The sequence below is a fragment of the Equus quagga genome, chromosome 13 (genome assembly GCF_021613505.1).
Source record: "Equus quagga isolate Etosha38 chromosome 13, UCLA_HA_Equagga_1.0, whole genome shotgun sequence".
In the NCBI taxonomy this organism is placed as follows: Eukaryota; Metazoa; Chordata; class Mammalia; order Perissodactyla; family Equidae; genus Equus; species Equus quagga.
The window spans coordinates 61,310,870-61,327,886 of record NC_060279.1 but is presented as its reverse complement, the minus strand read 5'-3'; the positions used below and the strand labels follow the sequence as shown (position 1 = coordinate 61,327,886).

General features: G+C 37.0%; 1 protein-coding gene across 4 annotated transcripts in view; it reads left to right on the top strand.

The window, feature by feature from the left end:
• TERB1 (telomere repeat binding bouquet formation protein 1) overlaps positions 1-15,174 on the top strand; it is a 44,430-nt gene extending 29,256 nt beyond the window's left edge. For 3 of the 4 annotated variants that reach the window (XM_046683264.1, XM_046683262.1, XM_046683263.1), the window contains 6 exons: positions 3,845-4,191; positions 5,484-5,548; positions 5,855-5,950; positions 10,944-11,093; positions 11,401-11,466; positions 14,540-15,174. In XM_046683264.1, the coding sequence (XP_046539220.1) occupies positions 3,845-4,191; positions 5,484-5,548; positions 5,855-5,950; positions 10,944-11,093; positions 11,401-11,466; positions 14,540-14,727 (912 nt within the window). In that variant the 3' untranslated portion in view covers positions 14,728-15,174. The remainder of the gene's footprint in view (positions 1-3,844; positions 4,192-5,483; positions 5,549-5,854; positions 5,951-10,943; positions 11,094-11,400; positions 11,467-14,539) is intronic. The other variant, XM_046683265.1, reaches the window with a different exon arrangement.
• The last annotated feature ends 1,843 nt before the right edge of the window (positions 15,175-17,017 follow it).

Sequence of the window (17,017 nt, the reverse complement as noted above, 5' to 3'; positions counted from 1 at the left end):
CAGGGCAAAAAAGGATGGGTTTGGAGTTGAGGGGCAATAAATTAATAACTAGTACACCCTTTATGGCAGGTACTTAACTGTTACCCTGGGCTACTCCTTTACTGTCATCTTATAGATTCTCTTGGTATCCTTCCTTGTTTGATTCCTTGTTTCCTGGATCCCATGTCATCCTCTGTTTTTTGCTTTAGTCCCTCATTTTGGTAGAGTACATTCTTCTGTAGCTTTCTGAGAAAGGATACATAGGATATAAATTTTTTTGAGACGTTAAAAATATGAAAATATTTTTATTTTACCTTCAGAATTAGCTGATAGTTTGATTAGACAAAGTATTCTAGATTGGAAATCACCTTCCCTCAGTATATTGGATGTGTTGCTTCACAGTCTTATAGCTTCCAGTGTTACTCTTGAGGTCCAAAGTCATTCTGATCCTTTGGTGTGCCCTGTTTTCTCTCTTTGGAAGCTTGAGTAATCTTTATTCCCAATGTTTTCATTTTGTTTTGTTGTTGGTGAGGAAGACTGGTCCCAAGCTAACATCTGTGCCAATCTTCCTCTGTTTTGTATGTGGGACACCACCTCAGCATGGCTTGAGCAGTATGTAGGTCCATGCCAGGGCCGAGCCCACGAACCACGGGCTGCCAAAATTGGAGGGCACAAACTTAACCAACTATGCCATCAGGGTGGCCCCCAATGTTTTGAAATTTCACAGTGAGGTATTTTGGTGTCAGTCTCTTTTTATCCATTATGTTGTACATAAGCTTAGTGGGTCCTTTCACGCTGGTAACTTCGTATCCTTCAGTGCCAGGAATGTTTCTTGCATTGTGCTGTGTTGATTGCTTCTCTGTTTTCTCTTTATTCCTTTTCTGAAACTCTTATTATTTTTTTGTTGACTTCTTGGAGCTGGTCCTCCTCTTTATCATTTCTCTCTTATCTTCCTCTGTCTTTTTTGTTCTACATTCTGGGAAATGTGCTCATAGGTACTTTTAAAACAAATCTATTGCGTTTTTCGCTTCTGTTGTTTTTAGTTACCAAGGCCTCTTTTTCACTCCCTTTAAATTATCTTACTCTTATTTCATGGACTTAAGACTTCATTGGCATTCTTCTCTTAAATATAAGATGATAGTTTTCATTTTTAAAGTTCTTTTCGGGGCCGGCCCCGTGGCTGAGTGGTTGGGTTCACGCGCTCTGCTTTGGCGGCCCAGGGTTCAGATCCTGGGCGTGGACATGGCACCGCTCTTTAGGCCATGTTGAGGCAGCATCCCACATGCCACAACTAGAAGGACCCACAACTGGAGATATACAACGGTCTCAGGGGCATTGGGGGGGAAAAAAAGCAGGAAAAAGAAAAAAGATTGGCAACAGTTGTTAGCTCAGGTGCCAATCTTTAAAAAAAGAAAAAAAAAGTTTTTTTCTTTTTACCCTGTCCTTCTCCTCTGAGTTTTGTTTTTCTTTCTTTCTTTCTTTCTTGACCTCTAGCTTTCTTCAGATTTCTGGTGGTCATTGGTTGCTGCTCATATTTAAGAGTCAGACACTGAAAATCTCCTTGGAAATTTGTTGACTGTGGATTCTCATAGGATGAATTGGGTGGGTCACTTTTTTGAGAACCTCCAATGTCTGATCTGCCTAGAGATTGTCAACCAGTGTTCTGGAATCAAACAGAGGGGAAGAGAGTTGGAGGTCTTAGTATTTGGTATATAAATACGTGCTTAGTCTTTGTTTCTCGATAGTATTCTGCGTTCACCTTTGCTTGGCGTCCTTCAGGGCAGACTATTTTATCCCCTTCAGAGATTGAACTTCTAGCCTTGGGGAAGGAGAAACCCTTCTGGTGTCATTCAACTGCCTGATAAGTGTGTGATGTGGGAGTTGGGATTCAGTAATCCAACTACTTCTTAAACAGACTTTCATCCATTCTTCCTATTTTTTTTTAAATTAAGGTTGATTATAACTACCAAAGAAACTGTGTGAAGGGAAAGATCAGAATGAGCTGAGTGATGGGGCAACATTTCTTTTTTTTTTTTTTAAAGATTGGCACCTGAGCTAACATCTGTTGCCAGTCTTTTTTTTTCTTCTTCTTCTTCTCCCCAAAGCCCCCCAGTACATAGTTGTATATTCTAGTTGTGGGTCCTTCTGGTTGTGCTATGTGGGATGCCGCCTCAGCATGGCCTGATGAGCAGTGCCATGTTGGATCTGGACCCGTGAAACCCTGGGCCAACAAAACCAAGTGTGCGAACTTAACCACTTGGCCATGGGGCCGGCCCCTCATTCTTCCTATTTTTAATCCCACCTTCACCTCACCGTCTAGCGGTTCCTAGCCAATTTCTAAGGCTTTTGAGAATTTGGTAGCGTATCTTAGGTAGTTTCTTGACTTTTCCCATTGTCAGCTTTGGATTCAGCTGTATCAAGTCGGTTAAGTAGATTATCATTCACCTATCTGCTTTCCAGTTTCCAAAATTTTGTTACTTTTATTTCTTCTTCCATTTCTCCTTGTAGTTATGGGTTTATGCCTTTTTAAAAACTGTTCTAGTTGTTTTTTGTTAAAGAACCAAAAATAGGACTCCACCTGATGGCGCAGCAGTTAAGTGTACACGTTCCACTTTGGCAGCCCGGGGTTTGCCAGTTCGGATCCCTGGTGCATCTGGCAAGCCATCCTGTGGCAGGCGTCTCACATATAAAGTGGAGGAAGATGGGCATGGATGTTAGCTCAGGGCCAGTCTTCGTCAGCAAAAAGAGGAGGATTGGCAGCAGATGTTAGCTCAGGGCTAATCTCCCTCAAAAAAAAAAAAAAATAACCAAGAATAAATATGGATGTTAAATTCATCATCTTTATCTGGAAGTCCTCTTTATTCTTTTTTTTTTTTTTCTCAATTGCAGAGTATTCCATTATGTGGATGTGCTAGCTCCTTTTCTGATGAGCATTCAGGTTATTTCTAACCTTTAGAGATTAGAAACAATGCTGCAGTTAGTAGCATTTTGCACTTGTGAAAGTATATCTGTAGGATTTTTAAAAAAGATATGCACAATTTTTATTATGAAAGATAGTGTCAAATTTTTTCTCCATAGAGGTTGTATCAGTTTACACTCCCACTCATAGTATATGAGAGTGTTTCCCTTCTACCCTTTTGATCTTTGCCAGTGTCATAGATGAGGAAAGATTATCTTACTGATTTCTCTTATTACAAGTGGCATGGAGCATTTTTACTATGTTTAAGAGCTATTTGTATTTCCTTTCCTGTGGACTGTTCATCTCCTTTGTCTGTCTTTCTGTACTATTGTTGATCTTTCTCATATTTCTTTGTTGTAGCTTTTTATAAACATTATTAGAAAAATTGTACTGTGGCCCAAGATATCACTTATACATATTTTTTCTAGGTGTTTTATCATTTGGTTTTGCTTCTGTCCCTTTCTGCCTCTTAGTCCTTCCCCCCCATATTGTTCTTGGTCTCTAGCAGAATTTTATCTGGTAAAGTATATTAGCTTTTTTCTTTTATGATTTATTGATCTTTATGTAATATTGGAAAGGCCTTCCTTCCTTGAGAATATTAAAATATCATGGTTTATTTTAGAACATATATAATTTCAACTTCTAATATTTCATTCATTTTGAGTTTTTTTGTGTAAATTGTGAGATACAGATGCAATTTATTTTTTTCCCCAGATGGCTACCCAATTGTCCCAAAATCATTTATTGAATAAACTCCCTTTTCTTCCTAATGTAAATTGCCCTTTTATCATGTATATTCTACTGGCAATCATAAAGTTTTTCTGCATTACTTAAAGGGAGTGTAAATTGGATCATGAAGCAAATAGATTATCTTGAAATTATTTACTTGTCATTTTTACATTCTAGGAAGAAATACGAAGAGAAAAATATAAGGATCATGTTTCATCTATGAACATAAATATTCAAAATACATTGAAATACCTCCATGCCGAGAGTATTGGTGGAGGTCCCAAAGCAGATAAGGATAAGAGCCAGTCTAGAAAGTTTAAGAGTTATAAATCCCATGGAGTCATGTCTCAAGCGTGTACAAATGATGACCAAATGAAGACCTTGTTAAAGAGTACAAATCCAGTTAATGCTTGTTATAGGGAGAGTGGGAAAAATAAGACTTTATGTAAAGCCAATTCAAGCTGCAGTCAAAACTTACATGAAGAAACAACTTTTGAAAAAAAGAATTTTGTTTCTCAATCAAGGTACGGTTTAATAACTGTGTGCCACACTGTTAATCACTTGGATATAGAAATGATAAAACATGGTCTTGAGAGGAGCCTAAAGTAGCAAATGTTGGGAAAGGAGTTTGGATGGGGAGGTATGGGCCAGTTCGTCTAGGACCTTGCATTTCACACTCAGGATTTTCTGTTTTAACTTAGAGGGTATAGGGAGCCAATGACAATTTTAAATTGAGTGAAATGATCAGATTTGAATTTTAGAAAGGATACTTAGAAAACTTAAACTGAAATCCTATACCTGAAGAAACAATGCATGCATTGATAATCCATCAGCAATGTAGCAAAAACCAATCTGTAAATTTAACATGATAAAAGAGAGTAGGGTGTGATGAAAATCTGGTTTAGGCTTGCCTTTTCAGCTGTTCCCTACACCTCCCCTCCAGCACGTGTCCTTTCTCCCTGCCAGGTAGCCTGTGGGGCTGGACCTGGGATTGCAGCTTTTCTTCTTCTTCTTTTTTTATTTTACTTTATTATTTGTTGTTATTTATTTATTTTATTGCAGTAATATTGGTTTATAGAATTATATAAATTTCAGGTATATATTGTAATATATTTCGAATTCTGTGTAGATTACATCATGTTTACCACCCAAAGACTAATTACAATCCATTCCCACACACATGTGCTTAATCACCCCTTTCACCTCCCTCCCTCCCTCTTTCCCCTCTGGTAACCACTAATCCAGTCTCTGTTGCTATGTGTTTGTTGTAGCTTTTCTTCTTAGACCCTTTCCTGTGTTATACTCTTCTAAATGGTTACTGTGCTAGGAGGGAAACTGAAGAGGATGCTGCTATGTTCTGGGAAGGTTGTAGAGTAAACTAAGTATTGGGAAAATGGATTGCATCATCACCACCCCATTTTTCCTTTTTAAAACCATTCTTGATGTTAATTTTAGCTTGATTTCTCAAGGATGTGGAATTGGGAAGCAGTGAGATATGTTCTTGGGCCAGCCTTCTTACCCTCTGGCCCTCTGATTTTCTTCTTTCCTTTTTTTGCCCTCATTCGTTTCTGTTTTCCTTTTTTACAACTTTTTATCCCATGTTTCTGCGAGCATCAATATTATTACCCTTATTAGAAACAAGGCTATAACCGGTGCAGACCCTACTTTGGCAGAATTTGGTAGATTTTGCTAGATCCTGACTCCATTTCCTTCTGCCTGCCAAACACCCAAAATCACACCTCTGCTTACAGAAACATGTGTCCACAAACTGAACAGAATATTTACTTTTAGTAATCTGGTGTCTATTTTCTTTTAGCGACCATGTTTTTAAACATCCAACTCCCATTGTCAAAAATAGAAAGCAGCAGTTACCAGTAACAGGTATGATTAAAAATGTTTCTTCTTTGATTTTTCAAGAAAACAAATATTTAGGTGACTAATATAGCTAAAAATGTACATTGGTATATCTGCCCTCTAACATATAAGCCATGCCTTTGACTCTCTTTCTGGTCTAAGTGTTTCAGTCACCTTTTATTGAAACCCAGAACCTTTCTGTTTATCCACCAGGATGATTGGATGTGTAGGACTGGGCTAAGTTTATGAAAATCTTGAGAATTAATAAATCTTGTAAATGTCACGTCCTTTCCATTAATCAAAAAATTCCTCCATTTTGCTGTTTTTTTCTAGATCCATTTACATTATGTTCCGATATAATAAATAAAGAAGTTATCAGTTTTCTAGCAACCAACAGTTGTTCCAAAATGTTAAAGTATAGATGCTCAGGTAAATATTTTTTTAATTTCAGTTGTTTCATAATTAAAGTTTTATATGATGTTAGTTAACTAGAATTTGTAATAGTTCTACCTATGTGATTTAAACTTCATTTCCTTTGGAGAGAGAACCAGCTGGAGTATCATAAAACATTCAAATTAATACCATCTATCTTCATTAGCCTGTGTTTCCAGTATTTGTTTATATGAATCAACATAGCTTATACTTTTTTCTATTACTTTATTCTTCTCTTTTTGTCACAATACCAGCTATAAGTTTAACTTTACTGAGTAAGGTAAACATTTTTTATATTTTCAAAGGGTCAATAAATAAATATGTATTCTGGATTATGCCCTAAATATGGGCATTAAGTATTAAACAATATCTATTTTTATGTTTATAGTTAATATATAAATGTTTCTAATGTTCCATGCCCTATTATTTATTTTTTCTGTCGGGCCCTTGTAAATGTTCTACAGTGCCTGTTCCACCTCTTCTTCTGCTTCATACCCTGGTATTTCCTCTTTGTTTACACTTACTGTCACACTCTGCTCTATAGAGAAAATTGAGGCTATTCCACAGTAGGCTCAGAATATCACTATTTGTCTGTCTTGGATGAAGAGTTTATCTCTATTACTCTAAAATTGATATCTAGCTATAATCTGAATCTCATGTCTTTTTTCCTCCCCTTTTTAATCTTTCTAGCCATTAACTCCTTTTGTCCCATTGTAAACTATGTTCATTTCTCCTTGTCTTAAAAATATCCAAACACTTTGTGTGATCTGCTATCCATTCAAGTACTCATCTACTCTTTCTTCCACCGTTTATTACCAGATTCCCCCTCTTACTCCTGTCTCTTTCAGTGTATTCCTTCCCTTCTTAACTCCCTGCAATCTGGCTTCTTTTATTGCCATTTGTTAAACTTTAATGTTAAAGGTTACCTGAAGCCTCTTTTTTTTCCTCCCCCAAAATCCAATGACTTTCTAAAAAATTCTTATCCTCTTTAGTATCTCTGCGCTATTGACTACCATGCCTTGAAATCCTTTCTTTTCAGTAGTTTAAAGCCACAGTCCCCAAACTGTCCATTCAGGCTCCCTGGGGCTCTGCAGTGCACTCACAAAGGCACTACATAATATTTTCAGTTTTATAAGTGAAACACAAAATAGTCAACATATTTTGTTCAGTTTCAACATTAAATTGCATTGTATTCCTTTGATAATGTCACGTCTTTGTGGAGATGGGTTTTCAGTAGTTGTGATAGAAAGCATGCATCACATGAAAATCAACGTGGAGGGAGTGAGGGTGGCAGTGTTCAGTCTGATTCCAAGATTTGAGAAGTTGTGCTCTAGGTACATGTATCCCAGTAGGAAGTAAATGTAATTAATAAGAATGAAATGCAAATGTTTTCTTTTAATTTAGGTGTGTTACTTTTTCAAATGGCTATGAAGTTGTTAGGTCCAAACAATTTAAGTATTTGTGTGCTAACACAATGGTTGGTATTTCTTTTGACATAGAGGTTGGGTAAAAAATCACCAAGATCTTAAGGGTGCCGTGAAGCGAGAAAGTTTGGGGACCTCTGGTCAAAAGGTATTCCAGTTGGCAGAGTGGACACTCTGTAACTGTTAACTCCTTTTCATCCCTTAGTTTGAGACGGTTCTTTCCTAATTCCTTTCTTCCCTCGGTGACGACTCACTCATTTCATAGACACTTAGGGAGTGCCTATTTTATGGCAGGCACTGGGATCAAAGATGCATAGAACTCAGTTCTCACCTCAAGAAGTTTACATTCTAGGGGCTGGCCTGGTGGTGTAGTGGTTAAGTTTGCATGCTCTGCACGGGTAGCCCTGGATTTACCAGTTCGGATCCTGGGTGTGGACCTATGCACCACTTACCAAGCCATGCTGTGGCAGGCGTCCCATGTATAAAGTGGAGGAGGATGGGCACGGATGTTAGCTCAGGGACAGTCTTCCTCAGCAAAAAGAGGAGGGCTGGCAGCAGATGTTAGCTCAGGGCTGATCTTCCTCAAAAAAAAAGAAAAAAATTTATATTCTAAAAACCACTCCATTTTATCATCTTTATTGCTTTATCTTTCTGTTCCTGCCAAATTGTTACAGTTATTCCCCCCCCAAGACAGTCTGTAGCACTTACTCCACTCTTTTGCAATGTTTACTTTTGTGGCATCAACTATCGTTTACTGATGATTTTCAAATCTGTATCTCTCTACACTTGGCTTCTAAGTGGTTACTTAGTGGTTACACTTGGTTCTAAGTGGTTATAGCCTGACTCTTCCATTTCTAACTGTATCCAGAACATGCTCACTTCAATATCTTACTGTTATTTCAAACTTAATATATTCAAAACACAGCATCTTTCCCCTCTTAAATTTCCCTCCCTCCAATCACTCCATTTCTATTAGTGTTGCCACTATTCTTCTGGCCTCCCAGGTTTCAAACCTTGAAACATCTGTAACTATTTTTTCTTTTTACATCCCGTATTTTTAGTCTATCAAAGTTGGTTCTTTTTTTCTTTCCCACATAGACCCTTTTTGTTTTGTGTCTAAATTACTCCAGCAAATTTGTAGCAGTTTTTCAGTCTCAAGTCTCAGCAACCGCCAACTGTAATGTATGTATTGCTGTTAACTTCTCTTCATAATATATGCTTTTTATCATGTCACCATACCAAAGAACCCTCAGTAACTCACTGACTCAGACTCTCTGCCTGGCTTTCAAAATTTTCTGGAATTTTGTCCTGCTTCCACTTGTTAAATTTTACTGCACATTTGTTCTCTTTAAGTCTGCCAGAAATATTCCATGCTTATTCCAAACTTTGCCATTCAGTCAACTACCAAATTACTTGAGAATTATCCTAAACTTCCTCCTTACCCCAACAGCTCATTATTCACCAATTTAACCTCAGAAATCTTTGCATTCTCCCTATAAATGCTGTGTTTTAGAATCCCTTCCTTTATTTTCCAGACTGTTGAAGTAACCCCTTAACTGAACCTTTTACCTTCAGCTGAACTTTCTGTAAACCAAATGAAATTATGTCATTTCCCTGCTTCATAAATATCCTTCAGTTCCTCCCCATTGACTTGAAGATAGTTAAAAATCCTTAGCATAGCTTTTAAGACCCTTCTTGATCTGGCGCCTTGAAACCCTCACCAGCCTCAACTTTTCTCCCACACTTCTCTCATACCTTATACTGCAGCCACACCAAAGTATCTATGATTCTTTGAATACACTTTGCTTTTTCACTCTTCTCTGCTTTTGCACATGTTCATTGTACTCAAAATGTCCTCATCCCAGCCAACTTTCTGCCTGGCTAACTTCTCCTAATCCTTTAGGCATAGGCCCCTAATACCATTAGGTGACAGGCAGATGGAGAACTTTTTTACAGATGCATGTGGGTAACATTACCTGAACCTCCTGATCCATCTTCACATTAAAAAAAGAGATAGTCAGACTTGATGTGCCTTTTAATATGATGCAGTAAGAAGTATACAATACTCCCTGTGAAGAATTCTACTAAAAACAATTGAATCTGAATCTGATCAATCATCTACATCTAATTACTAGTTTATTGGGCACACAGGAATATTTTAAAGAGTGCACCTAGGATGTAATCAGCAAAATCTAGCCTTTGGGAAACTCTGTAGTACAAATGACCCACTGTCTACAACAAGTAAATGATAAGGGGGAAGAGAGAGGAATTTAGAGATTCAAAGAAATTCAAGGGACATATCAACTGAATGTAAGGGTAGACCTTGTTTGGATCATGATTCAAACAAAGCCAACTATAAAAAGAAAGCTTTGAGGGGCTGGCCCCGTGGCCGAGTGGTTAAGTTCGCGCGCTCCGCTGCAGGCGGCCCAGTGTTTCGTTAGTTCGAATCCTGGGCGCGGACATGGCACTGCTCATCAGACCATGCTGAGGCAGCGTCCCACATGCCACAACTAGAAGAACCCACAACGAAGAATACACAACTATGTACCGGGGGGCTTTGGGGAGAAAAAGGAAAAAATAAAATCTTTAAAAAAAAAAAAAAAAAAGAAATCTTTGAAATGATGGGGAATTTTTTTGTTTTTTAAGCTTTGCTCTTTGGTGAGGAAGATTGGCCCTGAGCTAACGTCTGTTGCCAATCTTCCTCTTCCCCCCGCCCCCACCTCAAAGCCCCAGTACATAGTTGTCTATCCTAGTTGTAAGTCCTTCTAGCTTTTCTATGTGGGATGCCACCACAGCATGGCTTGGTAAGCTGTGTGTAGGTCTGTGCCCAGAACCTGAACTGGCAAACCCCAAGCTTCTGAAGCAGAGCATGTGAACTTAACCACTACACCACCAGGCCGGCTCCCATTATGGGGAAATTTGAACACTGAATGGATATTAGATTATATTAAGCATAATTTTCTTAGGTGTGATAATGGTTTTGTTTTTTTTTTTTTTTTAAAGTCCTTATCTCTTAGGGATACATACAAAGTATTTACAGATGAAATGATACTTTAATGCAAATTCTAGGCTTCATAATCCAGTGCATAGATGGAGGGCAAAGCAGAGTATGTGAGGTGTAGATAAAATATGACTGGCCATGAGTTAATAATTATTGAATTTGGATAATGGATACATGGAGGCTCATCATACTTTTCCCTTTACTCTTGTGTTTCATAAGTTTTCTATAATAAAACATTGCGGGGGGCAGGGGCGGGGAAGGTGACTGGGCATAAGGGTCACTTCTTTTGTATCTTTCCTAACAGTGGCTTCTGCTCAGAACCAGACCAGAGTAGATGCTCCTTTTCTATATCAGCATAACTCTGTTCATGCCTTTATTGCAACATTTATTTCACTGTATTGTATTTGTTGTCTTTACTCTCTCACATGACTTTGAGCTTCTTGATGTATTTGTAATTAAGTTCTTGATTTCACTTCAGTTACCATCATAAAGATATTTGCTTTCATAGATTTGTTACTTGATATTTTGTAACAGCTATACATCACTTTGATTTGTTTTCTTTTAGGTTGCATAGCAGTAGGAAAATCTCTGAATAGCCGAAATTTTAGCAAGCTCTTGCACTCTTGCCCATACCAATGTGATCGTCACAAAGTCATTGTGGAAGCTGAAGACAGATATAAAAGTGAACTAAGGAAATCACTTATCTGTAACAAAAGTAATTAATTCAGCAGCTTTAAAACTGTAATTATGACTATACCTTCTGAACTATAATCTAGAACATGAAGTATCTTAAAAACTAGAGGGTAAAATAATGTTGAAAAGAAAATCTGTCTCTGAGCAACCAGTGATTTAAGATGTACCCAGGGAGTAGATTTAGTTTCTGGTGGTTAAAAAATTCTTCCTAATCCACCTAAGGATTCCTGTTAGAAGGGGGGAAAAAGGAAATAGCATGCCAATGGAACTGATGTGCTATTACTCAGATTGATATTCTAAGCATGCTAAATGTTTTCCATGTTTTTCAGAAATTCTGCTGACCCCACGTAGAAGACGACAACTCAGTAACGAATCTACTACCCTTGGAGGAATAAGTGAATATATTTAATTTTTAAATAAACCTAAATTTCATATATTCCTGAGAAAGAACAGCTGAATGATTGTTCTCAATGTCATCATTGATGGCTCTTAAATAACCCTTGGCTCTGATGAGGGTCATACTTCCTAAGTAAAGAGGCTTCCTTCTTCCCTTCCTCATGTGGCTTCCCCATCCATTACTTGCCAGCTGGGGAAGGAGCAGGAGGAAACTAATATTTATTAAACACCTACTATGTGTTAGATGTTTTACAGATATTATATGCTCTAGTTCTCATAATGACACTGTAAAGTAAGTATTATTTTATTCCCAGTTTCAGGCAAATGGCGGAACTTAAATTCATATGCAAACCTGTCTTTCACCAGAAGCTCCTGTTCTGTCCTCTGGATCACTTTTCTATTTTAAGAACAAAATTATCTCCTTTGCATAAGTGCTTCCGAGAGATTTTGGAGAAGGTTTTGGTTTGTAACTATAGCACTTCAAACAATCAAAATTGAAGAGACAAACAGTATAAACCTTAAAGCCATGCTTGAAAATCAAAATACTTCTTAAATGATGAGTTAATTTATGGGAATTTTTATTGAACTACGGGGTTAACATTTCAGGTTTATCACCATTCCAAATTTATCACAGAGACTTAAAGAACATTACCGTTTTCTTCTATTCATATGGAATTAGTACCTGCGAGTAAGAATAAGCAGTTGAGTACATTACTTGTCAAAATAACCTGGAAATTAGTGTCATCTGTAGAGCCATTCTGTTATTTATTGCAAAGACCTGTGGACTTGGTACATCCAGGAAACATTTTGCCACATAGTTTTATTTGGCCATGTTCACTTCTTAAACCTTTAAAGAAACTTCAAATTTACTTTTTATATCTGGATCTTTTTCTAGGTTAAAAGTTCTGCATGCAAATTAAATTCAGTACCACTATAGGGTAGACCACTTTTAAAATAATATTTTCTGTAGAAACTGTTAGAAAATGGATGTTTTTCCATAGAAACATGTTGCATTTGGAAATCTTGTTTTTGGCAAGGAGTTGGCATCAAATTAATAGAAGATTTTTTTTCAGTAACATGTCTTAAAGGAAAATTTGTAACAACTAAAAATATTTTATAATCATTTTACATGGTAAAATCACTTGCAGAGCCTTATGAAATGTACATAATTATGGTTATCTATTGATTATACAGAGGGATCCTAAATACTGTTAAGTGACATGCAGCTTATAAATACATTGTTTTTTGTAGGTTAGAATTGCTTTAGCTAAAACCAAATAGTTAATAATTTGGCTTGCTTTTTTAGACTTTAGAAAGGCGTCTTGAGGAGGTAGTGATTAGGTTGGTCTTATATCTCTTTCACAAGCAGGCCAGGAATATTTGATATATTGCCATTTTTCCCCTTCTTGATAAATTTCCCTTTTGTATTAGAGACATTCATCACCATTCATTTATAGGTTACATTCAAATTTGAGACTATTCTTTTGAGAAGCGACCGTTGCAGCATCTAAGCATTTAAAGAGCCTTGGGGACAAGGGTCTCTTTTAAGATGGATTGGTATCTTGAGAGGGTTTGAAAAATAAGAGTCTCTAGAACTGAGCCTTCTTGCCTATTTTTCCCTCCTCTTTCCTAATGCCCAATCAATGTTAAGAGGGGCACTAAAGAAGCCATAGGGAGTTTTGGGTGTAGAGAGTTGCCTCCTCCTCCTAGGCTGCCCACTACTCTGCTGCAGCAACCTTTGAGGAACTGGGCACAGATGTTAATGAGATGGCAGCTGCAACGGAAAAGTTTGGATTGGCTTTACACGAACACCTCCAGGACCCCAGTATCCTGAATGTTATAGTAACGCATCCAATCCTGATTGTAATGAGTTCAAATCGATTAGCAAGTGAAATTGAAATAGTCTATTTCTTGGATAACTACAGTTTTCCAGTAGACCCAAAAGTAAGGAGTAACTTCACTGATAAGTTTTGAAACAGTTTTTTACCAATACTAACTTTCCTTTTCCAACAAATATTTGTTGATCACCTACTAGGTGTCAGATGCTGTCTTAGGCAATTGGGGATACAGTGGTAGGCAAAACAGATAAAAATTCCTGTCTTCCTGGAGCTTGCATTTTAAGTAATACCATTAAGTAATAATCAGACATTATTTTCATTGATTTCTCAGCCTTCTGCTGGCAAGATTTTATCTTCTGTTTTAAAAGATCTGAACTGTGGCTGTTGTCCTAGGAGAGGTGGAAAAATGGCTAACAGTCTTGACCTGCAAGGGCAAGATTTTCTAAGGGTGTCCCAGCACAACTATTCCAGGTCCTGCTAAAGTAAATAGCAGCCTTAAGTGGAAATAAAAAAAACTCCTCCTCATCAGCATCCACCTACAATGATAAGGTGAATTAACAGTGAATGAAAAAGCTTAAAACTATTTCCTAGTAATCATCACCAGAAGATATTTATGTTTACAGATAATAACTGCATTCTTTCTGTTGTAGAAAGTATCCCTAACAAACAATAGTTAAAAACTTCCTTCTTTCTTGTGCAGCCTATTTTTTGTTTGTTTGTTTTAATCAAGGTGAGCACCTATATAGGTAGTGAACATGTTTTTTAAAATGAATTTCAAAAGACCCTTATTCTTTAAAATTATTAATCAAGCCTGATAATTAAAGTAACAAGTATTGATATTCTTTTCTATTCTATGAAGTTATGGAGCCCTTTGGGAAGACTGTATCTGTAAGATAGGTAAGCTGTTTGTTAACTGTCCTCACAGGAATGTTGAGAGAATTAAAAATAACATGTTTATAAACTTGTGTTTCTTGATTGGAAAGTGTTACAAATATTATTGCAATAGGATTAAATTACAATTATTGAAGAAGTCACGGTGATAGCATCTAGCTTAATAGTAGGCCCTCAACTTTTAAAAATTGAAGTGGATTTCTATATGATGAGTAACCCAGGAATGACATTTTCTCACTGTATAGTTCATATCCTTAGAATAAGTTAAGCACTTATTTGGGTCTCAAGAAGATCCATTTTTTCAGTAAGTACTAATATATTCTACAATTCTCCTTAATTACAGAAAAAAGAAGAATTCGTAAAAACTTTACCAAAGAAGAAGTAAATTACCTTTTCAGTGGAGTTAAGAAAATGGGAAATCACTGGAATTTAATTTTGTGGTCTTTCCCCTTTCAGCAAGGACGGAAGGCTGTGGACCTTGCTCACAAGTACCATAAACTGACCAAAGGCCCCAAGTGTGCAGCTTCTTGATTGGAAGACTTGTCGGTTTTTAGTTTGAACTCTTAAGATACAATGCCTTGAATATACAAAATTTAAAATATTCTTCTAAACTCTCATGAGATAGGGAATGTGGAAGCAGAGATACTGTTTTAATTAACTACTTTTGTGATGCTTTAGCTCATCAAATTATTAAAATAATTTATAAGACAAATTTTCAATGTGTAGATTAGTAAGACAAAATTCCTTTATAAAGTAAAACATTTGTTTAGGAACATACTTTTCTTTAAGCTCAAAGAATATAGGTAAGAGAAAAAAAATTATCAGCCTTTAAACATTATTTGACATTATATTGCAATGAATACTATGTGAGACATTTGGATTTTAGTATCTTACCCAGTGAAAGTCCTTCACTGGAAAGACAGAATAGTTTCCCAAGCTGTTCAAGGGAGGTTTGCACATACTAAATCAATGTTTGAAATTTTGTTAATTAAAATGTTTCCTCTTATAAAGGCTAATTGTGCAGTTGCTTTGAATATTCCCAAGTACTATGGTCAGGTTCACTTCTTTTTGGTGTATGTTTATTTGTGTTTGCTTTTTAAAAGTTTAAAACAATTTTTTTATTGTTTGTTTTCAAGTTAGTTTTATTCTGGTGGAAAACCATTAGGTCCCAGTTTTCTATTTTTCTTACTCTTTTTATATTCCATCACCATCCCCAAAAGATGCTGTTGCAGCCTCCATTGTACTTAAAATGCTGTTGCTGTGGCAAAATGATCAAGTATCAGGGTCTGAAAGCTCGGCTGTGCTTCTGTACCCATTGGCTCACTGCTTCATGTCATTCTAGTAGATTCTTCAGTCCCAAAGGATATTTCCCCATAAGCATGTATTTTTTGACCTTTTCAGATCATGACTATTTCTTAGATAAAGCAGAATTTTTATTAAATTTCTTATTTTCTGATCCACAATGAAATTCCAGAGGGTCAATAAGCAGAAAATTTTCTGTTTAAATCCAAGTTTTCCTTTAGGCAAAAGAATGATTTACAATTTGGAAAATTCCTTGAAGCATTTAAAGTGTGAATGAATCTAGTTCATTATCTGTCAGTATTTCCTAAGCACTGTGGGGATGATTTAAATAGTCTGCTGGGTTATGTTGATTTGTATTTCTCAGAATTTATGAAAGTTATTTTAGGTCAAAGGGGAAAACATTTTGTCTTATAAGTTAGATAATCCTCAGCCTTATTAGCTTGTTAATCAGAAGTTGTCTCATCCCTTTTTTTTTTAAAAGAGTGGCACCAAGGCTAACATCTGTTGCCAATCTTCTTTTTTTCTTCTCCCCAGAGTCCCCCAGTACAGAGTTGTATATTCTAGCTGTAGGTCCTTCTGGCTCTGCTATGTGGGACGCCGCCTTAGCATGGCTTGATGAGTGGTGCGAGATCCGCACCCAGGATCCGAACTGGCAAAACCCTGGGCTGCTGACGTGGAGCACACAAACTTAAACATTTGGCCATGGGGCTGGCCCTTTATCATTGTTCTGATATGAATTAAACACATTTTTCCACTTTAAGTGGGTCTTAGGTAACAGTTCTTTTATTGATTGGAAGTTATGTAATAGAAAAATCAAACACTGCTTAGATGCTTCTTGGCATTCTACATGACCAACTGATTATAGTTAATATAGTTAAGACTTACAGATTATAATTTTTATTCATTCCTATCTTGTTCTTGTGCATTTATTTTAAACCCCACTATATAGGACTTTAGTAGTCCCTGTTAAATTTCATCTTGTTAGATTTAGTCTGTACTCAGTTTGTCATCCAGAATATTGGGCATCTCTTTCTGCTTCAGGTCATCCACACTTCTATGAGTGTGCTGTTGCATTCTCACCAAGTCACTACTGGCACCCTGAATTGGCTGGGCCAGGGTGGGAGATTAGAGCAGGCCCCTCGCAGCCTCCTCTTGTGGTCCCTGCTCGTCAGCCCCCTCTGGGCCTGGTCTTTAACAAGCCTCAATGCTATCGTCCAGCCTACATTTCACTTGCTTGTCTATGATGTGAATTGTCAAATGCCCTGTTGAAATCTGCATTTGCTCTGTCTTGCGGCATCCTCCTACTTGGTATTCCTGCAAAAAAGAAAGAAACTATAAATCTGGTGCTATCTTTTCCTTTTTTAACTGGTTACATTAGAGAATTTCACCTAGGTGATGAAGTTCACTGACCTGTATTTTTTAACTTCATCTTCTGTCTTATGAAAATTCAGACACTGCTTGCCCTTTTATGATTTACAACACTTTGCCTGCTCTTCCCAGACTTCCAGGAGTGTAACTC